General features: G+C 44.3%; 1 protein-coding gene across 1 annotated transcript in view; it reads left to right on the plus strand.

Moving 5' to 3' along the window:
• Positions 1 to 19771, plus strand: part of LOC120022778 (phosphatase and actin regulator 4A-like) — a 65064-nt gene extending 45293 nt beyond the window's left edge. The window contains exons 6-18 of the mRNA XM_038966773.1: positions 782 to 952; positions 1189 to 1269; positions 1584 to 1971; positions 2326 to 3014; positions 3479 to 3895; positions 7087 to 7690; positions 9496 to 9740; positions 13938 to 14103; positions 14194 to 14249; positions 15035 to 15096; positions 15306 to 15443; positions 17765 to 17841; positions 18022 to 19771. Of these exons, the coding sequence (XP_038822701.1) occupies positions 782 to 952; positions 1189 to 1269; positions 1584 to 1971; positions 2326 to 3014; positions 3479 to 3895; positions 7087 to 7690; positions 9496 to 9740; positions 13938 to 14103; positions 14194 to 14249; positions 15035 to 15096; positions 15306 to 15443; positions 17765 to 17841; positions 18022 to 18037 (3110 nt within the window). The 3' untranslated portion in view covers positions 18038 to 19771. The remainder of the gene's footprint in view (positions 1 to 781; positions 953 to 1188; positions 1270 to 1583; positions 1972 to 2325; positions 3015 to 3478; positions 3896 to 7086; positions 7691 to 9495; positions 9741 to 13937; positions 14104 to 14193; positions 14250 to 15034; positions 15097 to 15305; positions 15444 to 17764; positions 17842 to 18021) is intronic.
• The last annotated feature ends 296 nt before the right edge of the window (positions 19772 to 20067 follow it).

Genomic DNA, 20067 nt, shown 5'->3' on the forward strand with positions numbered 1-20067 from the left:
TGCAAGGAGAGACCTAGTTAAGCTGCAGCTGGCCCAGAACAGAGCGGCATGTCTTTCTCTTCATTGTAATCAGAGGGCTGATATAAATACTATGCATGCCAGTCTCTCTTGGCTAAGAGTTGAGGAGAGACTGACTGCATCACCTTTTTTTTTAATAAGAAACATTAATGTGTTAAATTCCAAATTCTTTGCATAGTCAACTTACACACAGCTCTGACACACACACTTACCCCACCAGACATGCCACCAGGGGTCTTTTCACAGTCCCCAAATCCAGAAATAATTTCAAGAAACCATACAGTATTATATAGAGCCGTTATCACATGGAACTCCCTTCCATCTCATTTTGCTCAAATAAACAGCAAATCTGGTTGAAAGAAAAGAGATAAAGCAACCCCTCACAGCACAACGCCTCCTCTGTTTGGCCAAGTTAGTTTGTGTATTTATTGATATGTAGGGTACGTGTTCCTTTTTTAAATTGATGTAGTTCTGTCTTTGATCTGTTCTTGTCTATGAATGTCATGTTTTGTGTGGACCCCGGGAAGAGTAGCTGATGCTTTCGCAACAGCTAATGGGGATCCTAATAAAATACCAAATTCTGTAACATTACTGTTGGAGACATACTGTAGAGTTAGTTAGGGCCTAGTCTATAGAGGAAATGTTTCCCTTTTTAACCAATAGGGCAGCACATTCAGTAGGCCTATTTTATAATTTTCTTTCCCCCTTGCCTTAATTTTCTGTCTTGTTATAAGTGTCATGCCACTCACCTCTCCCTCTCCAGATGATGAGGTGGACTTGCAGCAGAGTACGACAGGGAGTGAGGGGGGGAACTCATCAGGTGGAACCCCTCCCTCCAAACGCAAGGGCAAGTTCTCCAGCTTCGGGAATATGTTCAAGCCCTGGAAGTGGAGGAAGAAGAAGAGCAGTGAGACGTTTCTGGAAACCTCAATAGGTACATCCCCTTTAGAAGTAGTCAAATTGATGGATGGATTGTACATCATTGTAAGGACGTGTTGAAGTTGAACATTGTCTTATATCTTACTGATTCTGAACAAGACTGTGCTAGCCCGATGAGCTAAAGCCTAGACGTTACCTTTTAAGAGAGCTCAGGTCTTCATCGTCTCAGACAAGGTTACCCATCAAGCCACCTCTGTTACGGGGAAATTAAACATATTTGTTTACTTTCAGTGTTGGAGAGGAAGATCTCAGTAAGGAGACCTCGTCAGGAGCTGATCGACAGAGGAGTGCTGAAAGAACTCCCAGAGAATGGTATGCAGACTAGCGCCCGTGTCCACAAAGCCTGTCAGTAGGAGTGCTGGTCTAGGATCAGGCCTTTTGATCATAATTTAAAAAAAGATTAAATGGACAGATCCTAGATCAGCACTGCCTACTCATAGATGCTTAGTGGATACGGGCCCTGATCATAGTGGAGTAGACAAAGACCTACATAGATACTAGTAGCCTATAATTTATCAACGGGAAACAAAACTAATAGTAGGGTAACACTTTTAGAGAATGCTGAGATGTAGAGAATATCTTTGCTGACCTCAAATTCCTTATCAGAATGTATTTCTGTGTGACAGAGGGCAACGATGTGAACCATTCCAAAGGTCTGGTGGTGAAGAATGGCCAGCCAGTACCTATGGATGTTGACCGGGTCTCAGAGTCGGGGATCAAGGTGTCCCGGGGGGAGGCAGGCCCAGGGCTTAACCCCACCTGGCTACCCCAGGGAGAGGACGCACAGCGGGGCAGCGTCCCTTCAGACGACCCCCGGAGCAGGAGCCGGGTGCCCTCTGACGCCTCGCGCTCCAACCGAGCCCCACTGGACGTAGACTCACACGCCAGGCTATCGGTCATAGATCTGGAGAGACGGAGTAGAGTGCCGTCTGACATGTCAGAGAGGAGAGGAGGGTCACTACTGAGAGGACCTGCTCCGGAGGAGGGGAGGCAACGGAAAGAGGATAAAGAGGACAAGAGAGAGGAGAGGAGAGACGGGAAAGAGGACAAGAGAGAGGAGAGGAGAGACGGGAAAGAGGACAAGAGAGAGGAGAGGAGAGACGGGAAAGAGGACAAGAGAGAGGAGAGGAGAGACGGGAAAGAGGACAAGAGAGAGGAGAGGAGAGACGGGAAAGAGGACAAGAGAGAGGAGAGGAGAGACGGGAAAGAGGACAAGAGAGAGGAGAGGAGAGACGGGAAAGAGGTCAAGAGAGAGGAGAGGAGAGACGGGAAAGAGGACAAGAGAGAGGAGAGGAGAGACGGGAAAGAGGACAAGAGAGAGGAGAGGAGAGACGGGAAAGAGGACAAGAGAGAGGAGAGGAAAGATGGGAAAGAGGACAAGAGAGAGGAGAGGAGAGATGGGAAAGAGGACAAGAGAGAGGAGAGGAGAGATGGGAAGGAGGAGAGGAGAGATGGGAAGGAGGAGAGGAGAGATGGGAAGGAGGAGAGGAGAGATGGGAAGGAGGAGAGGAGAGGTCCTCGTGATGAGAGGGAGGAGAGAGAAAGAAAGGATCGGTGGGAGAGGGAAGAGAGCGACAACAGGGAAAAGAGAGACTGGAGAGAGGAGAGGGAAAGGAGGGACAGAGATGATCGAGAGAAGAGAGAAGAGGGGGAGAAGGAGGACAAGGAGAGGAGAGGAGAAAAAGATGACAGAAGAGAGGGAAAAGAGAGAAGAGATGATCGTGAGAAAAGAGACGACAGGAGAGATGACCGGGAAAGAAAAGATGACCGGTACAAGATAATCGTTCGTGAAAAGCCAGACGAAAGGGGGGAGGAGAGGGATAGGAAGAGGAGTCCTCCTAGGGCTGCTAAACCAGAGACCCTCTTGAGACCTATAGAAGAGTGTCGTCCTGTGGTCAGACTTCACTCTGAGATGGAGCTAAGGCAGAGTCTCCAGAAGACCTCAGAGGACCTCCGTAGCAGGGTCCGCCCTGCCTCTGAGGCTTACCGCGGGAGCACCCTGCCCAGGTACATGCCTTCTGAGGAGACCAAAGGAGGGGAGACCCGCGGACGAGCAGGTAAGAAACAGCCTGTGGCGTAAAATTCAATGCTTTCGCTTGTATGTCTGAAGGTTGCTCTGAAGTTGTTGAAGTTTAACAATTCTTAGTGGAACGAAGCTTCGTTCCACCCAGTTTATTGGACACTTTGCAAGTGCAATGTGTTACTGTCTGCTAGTTGAGTGTCTAGGAGATTCTGTTTTGTATATCTGGTAACCCTGTGAATCTCCTTGTTCTCAGCCCTGTGAAAGGTGTGAGGACTTGACCAGAATCCGTCTTTAGTTAATCTGTTAAGAAGCTGCTTATTGTCCAACGTTGAGTTGCAGCTTATCTCAGCTCTGTGTTCTATGTGCTCAGCACTGTACAGTAACAGTGTGCTTGTTGTGGTTGCACTTTGAGCCCCGGGACCAGGGGGAATAGAAACTCCTATTGTCCTCCTGACCTCTCCCCCTCTCTCTGTGTGTGTGTCCTGTGCCTGTCTGTAGAGTCCACTGGTGTCCGCTTCGCCCCTGGCCACACCCCAGATCCTGACTCCTCCCGTAGAGAGCCGCCTCCTACTAAACAGGCCATGCTCCCTCCTAAGAGCCACCCCACTATCACCACCTCCACGGAGCCTGTCCGGACCTCCACCCCACCCTCCTCCTCTACCTCCCCTGCTGTAGCGGTGGCCAAGCCCGCCAGGACTGTCTCCCTGGTCATCAGTGATGACCCTCCTCCCACCCACTCCAACCCTGTTCCCCTTGTACGGTCCAGCCAAGTACCCCCCTCCTCCACCACGGGGGAATCGGCCACTCCTCCACCCGTACCCCCCCATGCCAAGCAGCCACCTGTACCCCCACCCAAACCCACCAACCGCAACAGCAACCCTGCTCTGCTTGGTGAGTTTACCCTGCCTCTGCTTGGTGAGTTTACCCTGCCTCTGCTTGGTGAGTTTACCCTGCCTCTGCTTGGTGAGTTTACCCTGCCTCTGCTTGGTGAGTTTACCCTGCCTCTGCTTGGTGAGTTTACCCTGCCTCTGCTTGGTGAGTTTACCCTGCCTCTGCTTGGTGAGTTTACCCTGCCTCTGCTTGGTGAGTTTACCCTGCCTCTGCTTGGTGAGTTTACCCTGCCTCTGCTTGGTGAGTTTACCCTGCCTCTGCTTCCTGTTTGTACTGCTGTTTCACTCCATAAAGTACTGCGTTTAATTGTACTACGTGGGTTTATGGATGAGTTAAGTTCTGTACCCTTCAAGTAAAGTGTTGCAATTATGTTTGACCTTTTTGAACCCAAAGCAATGAGACCTGTTTTTAAGTGTATTTTTCTGTGTAATGGTTAGTCTCGATGCGTACTGAAACGCAGGGTGTTCTATACAGTACCTCACCCTTTTTCTCCTGGATTTGCTCAAATCCTGCGTCCTCTCGTCTTGTCGCCTCCTTTTGAAAAAGGTCAAAGGTAATCGAGGAGAGGGAATGTGGATGAAAATGCTCGCCTTCTCCACTCGCTCGTCATCAGGCAAATTACGTTTACAGGGGTGGATCCCAAAATTTGTGTAAAGTGATAAAAACAAATTAAGTTAGTTATGCAAGACATTTTCAATAGCATATCGTTTGTAAATGTTTGCATAATTTTCTCCTTCAAGAAAACAACAGCTGATCCAAAGGGGATGTGATAGATTTCAAAACTGCCGCAAAGGTCTCCGGTAGGAGACACTTGTGCTTCCTCGCCAAAAGGAGGCTATCGAGGAGGGGAGAACCATCTTCCGTTTGCCTATTAGCAAATTGACACACTCCTCAACCACTCTTCAATTTCCGACTCACTGAAAAGGCCCTAGTCTGCATTTTCAGTGTACATCAAGACACTCTCCAAAGAGAGGGGCAGGGGGTTTGTCTTTGTCGCGTTTATGCAAGCACAACATACACACACACATTGCCGCACTGGCACTCCTCCGACAGGCTGGAAGTGACTCCGGAGCGTCCAGTGCTCTGATTGGCTGCCTCAGTGTTCTGTGTCTTCTGACCCAGCATGCTGCAGCTGCCCTAGGTCGGAGCCCATCCCAACAGTCAATGTAGTAACAGTTGTTGTGACGCAATTAGAAAATTCCTATGCCGTTCTGAAGGTTTGGTCCTCATAGATGCGTTACTCCATTTCACACTCACTCAGCATTCATACAGCGGACATCTGCTGAACATAAAGTTGTGTACAGCAGAAATGAAAGTATTCATCATTTGGATCTCCTCTCTGATAGGCTTTCAGAGTCTGTATTCTGATTGGCTGCTACAGTGACACACTGACACACACCTCACGGTTCAGTTCTTCCCACTCAGCAAGTCTTAAGTCCTGCAGCTGCTGCTGTTTTCCCTCCATGTCTCCTGGCTAATCCCAGTGGTTATATCATATACACAGAGTGTACAAAACATTAGGAACACCTGCTCTTTCCATGACAGACTGACCAGGGGAAAGCTTTGATCCCTTATTGATGTCACATGTTAAATCCACTTCAATGAGTGTAAATCAAGGGGAGGAGACGGGTTAAGTAATGATTTTTAAGCCTTGGGACAATTGAGACATGGATTGTGTATGTGCGCCATTCAGAGGGTGAATGGGCAAGACAAAAGATTGAAGTGCCTTTTGAACAGGTTATGGTAGTAGGTGCCAGGGGCACTGGTTTGAGTGTGTCAAGAACTGCAACGCTGCAGGGTTTTTCACGCTCAACAGTTTCCCGTGTTTATCAAAAATCTTCCACCACCCAAAGGACATCCAGACAACTTGACACAACTGTGGGAAGTGTTGGAGTCAATATGGGCAAGCGTCCCTGTGGCTTGCTTTCGACACTTTGCAGAGCCCAAGCCCCTACGAATTGAGGCTGTTCTGAGGGAAAAGCGGGGTGCAACTCAATATTAGGAAGGTGTTCCTAATGTTTTGTACATGCAGTGTATATAACCCTGTCATTGGTCATATTGCAAACATCCTTTCTCTCTGTTGGAGAACAGTGGTTTATGTGTCATCACAATATGTACATACAATAGGTCTACATCCTCACCAGACAATCATGTATTTATCTGGCAGCTTTCTATCCTTAGAGGCTAAATATTAGATTTAGTATGATATTAGTTTCGATATTGAGGTAACAATCTGCCTAGCTGTGCAACAGTGACCAGTTATTCAGTGTCCCGCACCTTCAAGCAGCCTGCTGAAGGCGTTGACCTCTGACCTCCCTCATCTCTGTCAGTGTCCACATTGAACAGTGCCTCCAGGGTCCAAGGTCCCCTTTCTCCTCACTACTGTACTAGCTGGAGAAGGCAGGGGGAGCTGGGCCTGTACCTTTCCCTGCCCACCTACCTCCACCGCCGACGGGCTGAACAAGCCTGCTCAGGTACCCTGTCCTGAGGGGCGCAACCCAAGCCTGCCATGCTGTGACGCTGTCCTTCTGAATAACCATAACCGCTTCACAGCACGTTTTGTTGCACACCACCAAGTCTAATGCCGGTGTCTATAACAACTGAATAACTGTTACCCATTCTGCCCATAGCCCATGGTGTGAAGCACCACCAGCCTGGATCGATGGTCCCCCACTACTTCATTCATTTCATGTCGGATTGAGTTGTTGCTGAACTGACTGAACTAACTTGACTTAACTTCCATGCATTGTTTTCATTCCAGCTAACTGCCAGGCAGTGTGCCCCAGCTTGTTGGATGACTTCGATGAACGGTCAGGAGAGACTGCGGAGACGTGTGAAATGACTTCAAAATAATGGATTCGCACTAATAAAATGCTTTTCTGATTGTTTTCAAATGAATCAGGCTTGAATCCTGCTGTGAATGATTTCCATCTAAACCATAGGGTTAGATGTGTACCGTTCTGCTAATGTCCAGGCCTGATATCATCATGCTTTTTAAATATGTTCCATCGATCCACTGGTAAATCATGCATTGTGCCTTCATGAAACTAAACAAGTCATGATATTCCTTTAACCAGTTTGCTTGAGTGTGAATGTGATGCCTTTTATATTTCAGATTAGTAACACTCTCTTTCTCTGTAAGTTCTGTTCTGTGTCTACTGCATGTCAGTCCTTGTAAATGACTAATATTCATTGTTGTGTGTTTTGTTCCATAGCGGAGCTCTCTCAGGCTGGCAGTGGTATCATTGTTGTTCCTGCCCCCACCAGGCGCTCTCCTCCCACTCCGCCCAAGAGGATGACCCCCGTCACCAAGCACCAATCTGGCGACCCGTCCCCTGAGCCGGAGACCTCGGGCCCCTCTGGTTCTGTCCCAGTCCCCATACCTACTGTCTCTGTACCCCCCAGCACAGACCGAGACGGCACCAGGGACACCCTCAGAGCAGTAGGGTTCCAACTACCCACCTCTGACCCTGCACCAGCACCCCGACCTCTGTCCCATATACCTACGTCCACTCCCAGCTCCCACCCCCACTTACCGCTCCCCAACCCTGCCTCCGCCCCCCTCCCGGTCCCACTCCCCTTCCCTCAGAAGGACCCTCCCAGCCCCACCACAGAGCCGCCCAGCCACCCCCCAGCCTCAGTCCCAGCCATCCCCCTTCACATCCTGATCCAGCGGGCCCTGTGCTCCCCCAGCCCGGCTCAGGCTAAACCAGATGGGTCCCAGAGAGCCCACTCCATGCTGTTTGAGTCCCCCCCAGAGTTCCTCACTGAGGCTGGAGGCCGACGCTCCCTACCCGTCACCATAGAACCCCTCAGACTGTGAGTATACTACTCTATCATACTTCCATAATGTCACAGCATATCTATTAACCACAGTACAAACGGGAACAATATTTACGCTGAGCTAAAAACGTGACTTTGATCATTGCAATAGAAAAAGACATGTACAGTTGAAGTCAGAAATGTACATACACCTTAGCTAAATACATTTAAATTCAGATTTTCACAATTCCTGACATTTAATCCTAGTACAAAATCCCTGTCTTAGGTCAGTTAAGATCACCACTTTATTTTAAGAATGTGAAATGTCAGAATAATACTAGAGAGAATGATTTATTTCAGCTCGTATTTCTTTCATCACATTCCCAGTGGGTCAGAAGTTTACATACAGTCAATTGGTATTTGGTAGCATTGCCTTTACATTGTTTAACTTGGGTCAAATGTTTTGGCTAGCCTTCCACAAGATTCCCACAATAAGTTGGGTGAATTTTAGTCCATTCCTCCTGACAGAACTGGTGTAACTGAGTCAGGTTTGTAGGCCTCCTTGCTCACACACGCTTTTTCAGTTCTGCCCACACATTTTCTATGGGATTGAGGTCAGGGCTTTGTGATGGCCACTCCAATACCTTGACTTTGTTGTCCTTAAGCCATTTTGTCACAACTTTTTGGTAGTTTGCCTGCGGCCATTGTCCATTTGGAAGACCCATTTGCGACCAAGCTTTAACTTCCTGACTGATGTCTTGATGTTGCTTCAATATAACCACATAATTTTCCTTTCTCATGAAGACATCTATTTTGTGAAGTGCACCACTCCCTCCTGCAGCACAGCACCCCCACAACATGATGCTGCCACCCCCGTGCTTCACAGTTGGGATGGTGTTCTTCTGCTTGCAAGCATCCCCCTTTTTCCTCCAAACATAATGATGGAAGTTATGGCCAAACAGTTCTATTTTTGTTTCATCAGATCAGAGAACATTTCTCCAAAAAGTATGATCTGTGTCCCCATGTACAGTTGCAAACCGTAGTCTGGCTTTTTTATGGTGGTTTTGGAGCAGTGGCTTCTTCCTTGCTGAGCGGCCTTTCAGGTTATGTCGATATAGGACTTGTTTTACTGTGGATATAGATACTTTTGTACCTGTTTCCTCCAGCATCTTCACAAGGTCCTTTGCTGTTGTTCTGGGATTGATTTGCACTTTTCGCACCAAAGCACGTTCATCTCTAGGAGACAGAACGCGTCTCCTTCCTGAGCTGTATGACGGCTGTTTGGTCCCATGGTGTTTATACTTGCGTACAATTGTTTGTACAGATGAACGTGGTACCTTCAGGCGTTTGGAAATTGCTCCCAAGGATGAACCAGCCTTGTGGAGGTCTACAATTTTTTTTCTGAAGTCTTGGCTGATTTATTTTGATTTCTTCTGAGTTTGAAGGTAGGCCTTGAAATACATCCACAGGTACACCTCCAATTCACTCAAATGATGTCAATTAGCCCATCAGAAGATTCTAAAGCCATTACATAATTTTCTGGAATTTTCCAAGCTGTTTAAAGGCACAGTCAACTTAGTGTATGTAAACTTCTGACCCACTGGAATTGTGATACAGTGAAATAATCTGTCTGTAAACAATTGTTGGAAAAATTACTTTTCATGCACAAAGTAGATGTCCTAACCGACTTGCCAAAACTAGTTTGTTAACAAGACGTTTGTGGAGTGGTTGAAAAACGAGTTTTAATAACTCCAACCTAAGTGTATGTAAACTTCAACTGTATATGCATACATCATACCCACTTGATCACTCTCTATTCAACAGTCAGATTCAATTGTTAACTTTTTTCCCTCTCTCTCCAGACCTGAGGATGATGACTTTGACATGGAGGAGGAGTTGGAGAAGCTTCATCCCAGACGGATGCTGCCCCCCAGGCAGCCTGAGCTGGAGCCCAGGAGCAGGAGGGGTCTGGTGGTCGATCCCAGGGTCAGTGTAATCCCAGAGGGCCGGGGGCCCGGAGACAGCAGTGAGGAGGATGAGGAGACAGACTCTGACGGACCCATCCTCTACAGAGATGACGATGAAGACGAGGACGACGATCCACCAAGTAAGTAGATGTGAAGTCTGTTGATAATGCAACATGGGTCTGGTGTAGATGTAGTATGTAGATGTGAAGTCTGTTGATAATGCCACATGGGTCTGGTGTAGATTTAGTATGTAGATGTGAAGTCTGTTGATAATGCCACATGGGTCTGGTGTAGATTTAGTATGTAGATGTGAAGTCTGTTGATAATGCCACATGGGTCTGGTGTAGATTTAGTATGTAGATGTGAAGTCTGTTGATAATGCCACATGGGTCTGGTGTAGATTTAGTATGTAGATGTGAAGTCTGTTGATAATGCAACATGGGTCTGGTGTAGATGTAGTATGTAGATGTGAAGTCTGTTGATAATGCCACATGGGTCTGGTGTAGATTTAGTATGTAGATGTGAAGTCTGTTGATAATGCCACATGGGTCTGGTGTAGATTTAGTATGTAGATGTGAAGTCTGTTGATAATGCCACATGGGTCTGGTGTAGATTTAGTATGTAGATGTGAAGTCTGTTGATAATGCCACATGGGTCTGGTGTAGATTTAGTATGTAGATGTGAAGTCTGTTGATAATGCCACATGGGTCTGGTGTAGATTTAGTATGTAGATGTGAAGTCTGTTGATAATGCCACATGGGTCTGGTGTAGATTTAGTATGTAGATGTGAAGTCTGTTGATAATGCCACATGGGTCTGGTGTAGAGGTCGACCGATTTATGATTTTTCAACGCCGATACCGATTATTGGAGGACAAAAAAAGCCGATACCGATTAATCGGCCGATTTAATAAAAAAAAAAATATAATAATAATAATAATAATAATAAAAAAAATATATACACTGCTCAAAAAAAAAAAGGGAACACTTAAACAACACAATGTAACTCCAAGTCAATCACACTTCTGTGAAATCAAACTGTCCACTTAGGAAGCAACACTGATTGACAATACATTTCACATGCTGTTGTGCAAATGGAATAGACAAAAGGTGGAAATTATAGGCAATTAGCAAGACACCCCCAAAAAAGGAGTGATTCTGCAGGTGGTGACCACAGACCACTTCTCAGTTCCTATGCTTCCTGGCTGATGTTTTGGCCACTTTTGAATGCTGGCGGTGCTCTCACTCTAGTGGTAGCATGAGACTGAGTCTACAACCCACACAAGTGGCTCAGGTAGTGCAGCTCATCCAGGATGGCACATCAATGCAAGCTGTGGCAAGAAGGTTTGCTGTGTCTGTCAGCGTAGTGTCCAGAGCATGGAGGCGCTACCAGGAGACAGGCCAGTACATCAGGAGACGTGGAGGAGGCCGTAGGAGGGCAACAACCCAGCAGCAGGACCGCTACCTCCGCCTTTGTGCAAGGAGGATTAGGAGGAGCACTGCCAGAGCCCTGCAAAATGACCTCCAGCAGGCCACAAATGTGCATGTGTCTGCTCAAACGGTCAGAAACAGACTCCATGAGGGTGGTATGAGGGCCCGACGTCCACAGGTGGGGGTTGTGCTTACAGCCCAACACCGTGCAGGACGTTTGGCATTTGCCAGAGAACACCAAGATTGGCAAATTCGCCACTGGTGCCCTGTGCTCTTCACAGATGAAAGCAGGTTCACACGCACATGTGACAGACGTGACAGAGTCTGGAGACGCCGTGGAGAACGTTCTGCTGCCTGCAACATCCTCCAGCATGACCGGTTTGGTGGTGGGTCAGTCATGGTGTGTGGTGGCATTTCTTTGGGGGGCCGCACAGCCCTCCATGTGCTCGCCAGAGGTAGCCTGACTGCCATTAGGTACCGAGATGAGATCCTCAGACCCCTTGTGAGACCATATGCTGGTGCGGTTGGCCCTGGGTTCTTTCTAATGCAAGACAATGCTAGACCTCATGTGGCTGGAGTGTGTCAGCAGTTCCTGCAAGAGGAAGGCATTGATGCTATGGACTGGCCCGCCCGTTCCCCAGACCTGAATCCAATTGAGCACATCTGGGACAACATGTGTCGCTCCATCCACCAACGCCACGTTGCACCACAGACTGTCCAGGAGTTGGCGGATGCTTTAGTCCAGGTCTGGGAGGAGATCCCTCAGGAGACCATCCGCCACCTCATCAGGAGCATGCCCAGGCGTTGTAGGGAGGTCATACAGGCACGTGGAGGCCACACACACTACTGAGCCTCATTTTGACTTGTTTTAAGGACATTACATCAAAGTTTGATCAGCCTGTAGTGTGGTTTTCCACTTTAATTTTGAGTGTGACTCCAAATCCAGACCTCCATGGGTTGATACATTTTATTTCCATTGATAATTGTTGTGTGATTTTGTAGTCGGCACATTCAACTATGTAAAGAAAAAAGTATTTAATAAGAATGTTTCATTCATTCAGATCTAGGATGTGTAATTTTAGTGTTCCCTTTATTTTTTTGAGCAGTGTGTATATATATATATATATATATATATATATATATATATATATATATATATATATATATATATATAATTTAAAAAAATATGTATATAAATAGATATCATACACACACACACACACATTTTTGTAATAATGACAATTGCAACAATACTGAATGAACAATGAACACTTATTTTAACTTAATACATAAATACACACACACACACAGCTCTGAAGTGACAATGATACTGAAGAGTCAAATACTCTCAACTGTTTGAATAAAAAGAGAGTTTAAATTACCTGTGATGAATGTTGAAAACAAAAACTGTCATTTCAATATGCAGGAAATCCTATTTTAATAATGGGCATGGTAAGAATTGACAACCAAAGTGCGAGTCATAATTCCCATGACACCTTCTAGCAAAATCTGAAAAGCGGTTCCTTCATTTATTCCATAGGATATTTTTTAGATTCACTTAAAATAAGGTCTGTGTTTTGTGTAGGCTTACACCACCTTGCCAATTTTATAACTGTGTAGATATCCATAGGACAAGGTAACTCTGATCAATATTGGCTAAATATAAGCGAAGATAAAAATTGTAGAGTGGATTTATGAAAATATGTTGACAAACGTTACCTTATCCTAGTGAGATTTACACGGGTATCAAAACGTTGAGGCGGTTTAAGCCTGCACGAAACACAGACCTTATTTGAAGTAGATCAAGACATTCTCTATGGAAGACATGAACGGTAAAATAACGAAGGACCCCTTTCAAGTTCAGCCGCAAGTTATTACAGGAATTATAACGCGTCGACTATTTCTCTCTAAACCATATACCTTTGACTAATCCGGGAAAATATCACCTCGAAAACAAAACGTTTATTCTGTTCCGTATTTTATCCAACGGGTGGCATCCATGAGTCTAAATATTCCTGTTACATTGCACAACCTTCAATGTTATGTCATAATTACGTAGAATTCTGGCAAATTAGTTCGCAAAGAGCCAGGCGGCCCAAACTGTTGCATATACCCTGACTCTGCGTGCAATGAACGCAAGAGAAATGACACAATTTCACCTGGTTAATATTGCCTGCTAACCTGGATTTCTTTTAGCTAAATATGCAGGTTTAAAAATATATACTTGTGTATTGATTTTAAGAAAGGCATTGATGTTTATGGTTAAGTACACATTGGAGCAATGACAGTCATTGATTGATTGTTTTTTTTATAAGATAAGTTTAATGCTAGCTAACAACTTACCTTAGCTTGCTGCATTCGCGTAACAGGCAGGCTCCTCGTGGAGTGCAATGTAATCAGGTGTTAGAGCATTGGACTAGTTAACTGTAAGGTTGCAAGATTAGATCCCCCGAGCTGACAAGGTTAAAAATCTGTCGTTCCCGTAATTGAAAATAAGAATGTGTTCTTAACTGACTTGCCTAGTTAAATAAAGATTAAATAAAGGTGTAAAAAAATACATTTAAAAAAATCGGCAAATCGGCGCCCAATAATACCGATTTACGTTTATTTTTTTGAAAACTTGAAATCGGCCCTAATTAATCGGCCAAGTCTGGTGTAGATTTCAATCTCGGAAGTCAAAGTAAGTACAGTACTATCAAGGAAGGCCCTTTCGTTATTAGTAAATACAGTATCAATAAGGGAAATTCCAAATCGATCTTTCTATTTTCTTCATTGTATGTATTTTACTACTTACAGGTAAAGATAATCCAAATGAGAAGTGTAATCTGAGAATTTTACAATTTTCAAATGTGATGTAGAGTGAAAGTATTGTCCCATGTTACTGGAACTGTTTGTCTGCACCACCTAGGTGCCTTGGCCAGCCGTGTGACAAGGAAGGACACCCTGGCTCTGAAGCTGGAGAGACAGCAGGAGAGAGAGGAGCAGGAGGGAGGAGAAGGACAAGACGGAGTCGGCTGGCAGAGCAGGGAGCAGTGGGAGGCACTCAAGAACAAGATCGGTACCACGCTCAACAGGTAACTACATCTAGAGATCGGTGTGAGTTGGGGGGGGGGGGGGTGTTCCCCTACCCTAAACGTGTGTGTGTTGTGTGTTTCTCTAATCAGGAGGTTGAGTCAGAGACCCACAGCAGAGGAGTTGGAGCAGAGAAACATCCTTCCAGGTAACTCTCTTTCCCTCTTTCTCTGTCACTTCTACTTTTTCAGTCAATATCAACTTCATGCTTCATCTCCCCTCGCAGTTGGTTTAATGTCCTTCACCTTTAGATAGACAAGCATCTCTCTGGTTTTACTAGTAACCCAAAACGATCTATTACGATATATCAGTCTGTCTGCCCTATAGATGTCCCCTTGTGGTCTGTTAGAGTACTTACATACAATAAAAGCAATGACTTGATTCATGGTGCAATTTGACCATTGCACTTGTTTGTTCTTGAGTCTAGCATTGGCAACAAAACGGTAGTGCCAACACTTTTTAGAATTTGATATCATATTGTCCAAAAGGTATTTTCACTCATGTAGCCTACAGGTAAAGTTTTTCACATTTGTTTTCTGGTTATCTTTAAACTCTGAAAGCATTACTTACAAGCGTTGTCCTTAGACAGCTCTGTAAAAGGACTACATAATGTTCCGACTGCAGTGTATCTGAGACAATGCACTTCCTTGTCCCAGAGGGTAAAGACTGATTAAAACGACTCCCGTTACTCCTGTGCTGTGAAGACGCCAGGAGAAGCTCAGGGCCCGGAGTGCTAGTCTAGGATCAGGTCCCCCCCTGAACATATAATCATATTGATTATGATCTAAAAAGGAAAAACTGATTCTTGATCAGCACTCCTATTCTGATACGCTTAGTGAATATGGGCCCTGGTCCAGTCTATCATTTTCTCTCTGACTAGAGGCATGTTTTTGTTCTGTCTCTGATGGGATGGAATGTCTTGTCTTATTGTAGCCAGGAACGAAGCTGATATCAGGGCAGAGCGGAGCGAGATCAAACGCAGACTCACCAGAAAGGTTAGCCTGACTCCCTCACACACACACCTAACACAAACACTGCAGAATTGAGACGCATTTAGATACAGTACACCAACGTGCATACACACACACCGGTGACAAAGCAATTGTACACGGATATACAAATAAAACACTGAAATGTAACTAACCAGAGTTTATCATTTTAGTTCAACATTCACTCAGTGTGTTTTCTCTCTACCTCCCCCCAGCTCTCCCAGAGGCCCACCATAGCAGAGCTTCAGGCCAGGAAGATCCTGCGTTTCCATGAGTACGTAGAGTGTACCACGACTCAAGACTACGACCGCCGTGCAGACAAACCTTGGACCAAGCTCACTCCCTCCGACAAGGTGAGTCGCAGTTAAGCGACTAACCAAATACATTGTAGATTGTAAAAGATTGGTAAAAAATGGTAAGAGTGCTCTTCAACTATAGTATAGAGTGATAAATCTTTAAAATCTTTACCTTTGTCCTGAGGTTCTTTACTTAACCATTTCAGCAGGGTTCCAGACATACAGTTGAAGTCAGAAGTTTACATGCACCTTAGCCAAATACATTTAAACTCAGTTTTTCACAATTCCTGACAATAAATCCTAGTAAACATCCCCTGTCTTAGGTCAGTTAGGATCACCACTTTATTTTAAGAATGTGAAATATCAGAATAATAGTAGAGAATTATTTCAACTTTTATTTCTTTCATCACATTCCTAGTGGGTCAGAAGTTTCCATACACTTAATTAGTATTTGGTAGCATTGACTTTAAATTGTTTAACTTGGGGCAAACGTATTGGGTTGCTTCCCATAATAGGTTGGGTGAATTTTGGCCCATTCCTCTTGACAAAGCTGGTGTAACGGAGTCCTGTTTGTAGGCCTCTTTGCTCACACAAGCTTTTTCAGTTTTGCCCACACATTTTCTATAGGATTGAGGTCAGGGCTTTGTGATGGCCACTCCAATACCTTGACTTTGTTGTCCTTAAGCCATTTTGCCACAACTTTGGAAGTATGCTTCGGGTCGTCCATTTTGAAGACCCATTTGCGACCAAGCTTTAACTTCCTGACTGATGTCTTGATGTTGCTTCAATATATCAACAATTTTCCATCCTCATGAAGCCATCTATTTTGTGAAGTGCACCAGTCCCTCCTGCAGCACAGCACCCCTACAACATGATGCTGCCACCCCCGTGCTTCACGGTTGGGATGGTGTTCTTCGGCTTGCAAGCCTCCCCCTTTTTCCTCCAAACATAACGATGGTCATTATGGCCAAACAGTTCTATTGTTGTTTCATCAGACCAGAGGACATTTCTCCAAAAGTACGATCTTTGTCCCCATGTGCAGTTGCAAACCGTAGTCTGGCTTTTTTATGGCGGTTTTGGAGCAGTGGCTTCTTCCTTGCTGAGCGGCCTTTCAGGTTATGTCCATATAGGATTCGTTTTACTGTGGATATAGATACTTTTGTACCCGTTTTCTCCAGCATCTTCACAAGGTCCTTTGCTGCTGTTCTGGGATTGATTTGAACATTTCTTACCAAAGTACGTTCATCTCTAGGAGACAGAACGCGTCTCTTTCCTCAGCGGTATGACGGCTGTGTGGTCCCATGGTGTTAATACTTGCGTACTATTGTTTGTACAGATGAACGTGGTACTTCAGGCGTTTGGAAATTGCTCCCAAGGATGAACCAGACTTGTGGAGGTCTACAATTTTTTTTCTGAGGTCTTGGCTGATTTATTTTGATTTTTCTATGTCAAGCAAAGAGGCACTGAGTTTGAAGGTAGGCCTTTGAATACATCCACAGGTACACCTCCAATTGACTCAAATTATGTCAATTAGCCTATCAGACGCTTCTAAAGCCATGACATCATTTTCTGGAATTCACCAAGCTGTTTAAAGGCAAAGTCAACTTAGTGTATGTAAACTTCTGACCCACTGGAATTGTGATACAGTGAATTATAAGTGAAATAATCTGTCTGTAAACAATTGTTGTAAAAATTACTTGTCATGCACAAAGTAGAAGTTCTAACCAACTTCCCAAAACTATAGTTTGTTAACAATAAATTTGTGTAGTGGTTGAAAAACGAGTTTTAATGACTCCAACCTAAGTGTATGTAAACTTCCAACTTCAACTGTATACTGTGTCAAACTAAAATCCCAATAATGCAATATAACCGCTGCTAAATGGCTTTGCTGAGTTGTCCCCAGAGTATTACCTGGACCAGTTAAGCTAGGAGAAGAGGTTGAAACATAAATTATTGCGTACTTTCTGCTATTGAGGTTTAAAATCCCTGAGGGAAAAAATTGTTTGACCGTTTCTTAGATTAAAACTGAGGTCTTAAAACATTTGCTGTTTAGTTTTTTAAATTTGCAGGACTTTTATTGACAAGTTAAAAATCTTGAGAGGTTGATATTTATGAGTTTTGAGGTTCCAGGATTTGGATATGAGGCCGTGTTCCGTCGCAAATACGTCTGACAGCTGGAGAGAAGAACATTCTGTGGCTCCATTTTCATTTTATTCATATCCCAAAAAAACAGAATTCTGAACTGTAGGCACTGATCGTTTGATCTGTTTCTGTACTGTACATTATTCACGAGTAGACTTGCTCTAGGATGTTGCTGCCTGTACAGTACATCACATAACACCTGACTCAATCTTTGCTCTCTATTCTATTCAATCTAGGCTGCCATCCGCAAGGAACTGAACGAGTTCAAGAGCTCTGAGATGGAGGTTCACGAAGAGAGCAGGATCTATACCAGGTTAGTGTCCTATCCAATACCAATATATTTTTTTCTTTTATTTACTCATACCCTGACCCGGGACTCCAAACGAACCAAGGTTTCTCTAAAACTCGAGAACTGTGGTTGAAATTTTGAAAGTTGAAACCCTAGATCTTCTTAGCCAGTGCACATTATGACTTTTCTGTCCCCACTCCTCAGATTCCATCGGCCTTAGCTGTTCTCCCTGGCCCGGCTGCAGAACAAGTGCAATACTGAGCCGGGGGGTTGCAGGACTGCAATACGGAGCACACAGACCCCTGGTGACTGCAATTTCCACAGCCCCCTGTCCTGGCACAAGCCTGTTCCTCTCCTGTAAGGAACACTGTTGATGGCTACATCTGAAACTACGGACTAGAGGTATAGCCTGTCTGTAACCATGGACTATGGATGTGGCCCCTCAGTCCATCCAGTCATTGTTAAAACAAGGGACTATGGATGTGGCCACTCAGTCTATCCAGTCATTGTTCAAACCACAGACTAGAAGTGTGGCCTATAGATAAATGACTTGCATCTAAAACCATGGACTAGGGATTTGGCCTCTTGGCCAAACCACTTACTGTTAAAACCATGGACTAGAGGTGACCTCCATCGGCCCAACCCCTTGCATATGAATCCATGGGACTACTGGTACTACTGTACTCCAGCGTTGATCTGTCGGACCAGACAACCCACAGGGAGAGCTGGAGAAGAACTAGCTGGACGAGGTATAGTGGTTTAGGCCTATTTCAGTTGCCATTTTGTAGGTTCGTTGTGCCAACACTGACTATCAGAATAGGAAGGACAAGAGGGACAGACGGCGATTGTGACAAAGGATGTCCTGTTTTGTTCCACACATCACCTCCATTCTCTGTCGTTCCCTAAAGCAAGAATGTTCCCAAGAGGCCTTTACTGTACCTGGTTTTTAGAGTTCCTTCAACACTTTGCCCTATTTTTATTTGAGAACAGAAAATAATTGTATACGTGTTGATTGTTGATCATGACGATGGTCAACGTTAGTACACGGTAGTATTAATGATTTATTGTTCAACTAAATGTGATACAGAACTTTGTTAGACTACATGACGCTGGTGAAACCCTCAAACGTGTGTTTATGGGTACCCAATGGTACCGACCTTATTTCTAATGGGACAATACATGGAGTGGTACGGAAACTGTATGGAGTAAATGTGAAATGGCTATAGCTAGCCTACATGTCGGTGATGGGTTTAGTTGTCCAACCACAAGACATTAGTTAAATTGAAACTCAAATGTAGTGTCTGCTAGTCAGCTATCTAGCTGTGTTACATAGACCTTATTCAGCATCGCTCCATTTTCCCAAACACAATGATGTGCATTTTAACTGTGTTCTGTTGATTATCTAAGTGATTTTGTGACAGCCCATAATATAAGCTGACTAATCGTTTGTTCAGCGTAGTAATAAGGAACCATATTGTTAAAATGGACATTTAAAGTAATAAAAAATAAGGAAGTTGTACAATTTGAAACGTTAGAACTAATATAATTTAAGACACAACCTAAAGCTTACATACACTATAATTATTTAACGGTTGGTGTTGAAAGACTGCGGCAGGAACATGGATATATTTTTACTTCACATTGTTTAATGTTACTTTGTGTATGTAGGTCATTGGTTGGCCTCAGCTGTATAGACTTATCCTGTAGATTGATTTAATTGACTTTATATTATGTCTTCCTAATGTTAACACAAATTTGTTTTTAAATGTAATTAAAGAGTTACAACAGTGCTATTTTCTAATAATGTTACAGAAATTGGTACCGAAACAGGGTTCCCTTATTTTACAGATGTTTTGTTTTTTATAAAGAGATCTTTAAAATGATTTGCAAACCTACTGTATAAATGAATGGTCAACTCGCACTCAAATTAAAATAAATGGTTTATCATCCTAAAGAATGTGGTCAACTTGTCATTATCCCAACCGCTTGCCGTTTGAAAAATCCTCCAGGTGAGGGCAGTATTATACTGTACAAACTCTATTTTTTGTCTGCATCTTCAAACTATTCTGATAGGAAATCTCAGGGAAATGTTGTGTGTTTTGGGTCAACAATAGCCATCAAACTATTATGAACCTTCACTATCATCATACATGCAGATGAAACGTGTAGCCTACTGTGTAGCTTAACTCTGGCAATGGAGTATTCTTGTATTCTTCTTCAACTTTTGATACATGAGATAAACAGCCTTCC

The sequence above is a fragment of the Salvelinus namaycush genome, chromosome 27 (assembly GCF_016432855.1).
Source record: "Salvelinus namaycush isolate Seneca chromosome 27, SaNama_1.0, whole genome shotgun sequence".
Classification (NCBI taxonomy): domain Eukaryota; kingdom Metazoa; phylum Chordata; class Actinopteri; order Salmoniformes; family Salmonidae; genus Salvelinus; species Salvelinus namaycush.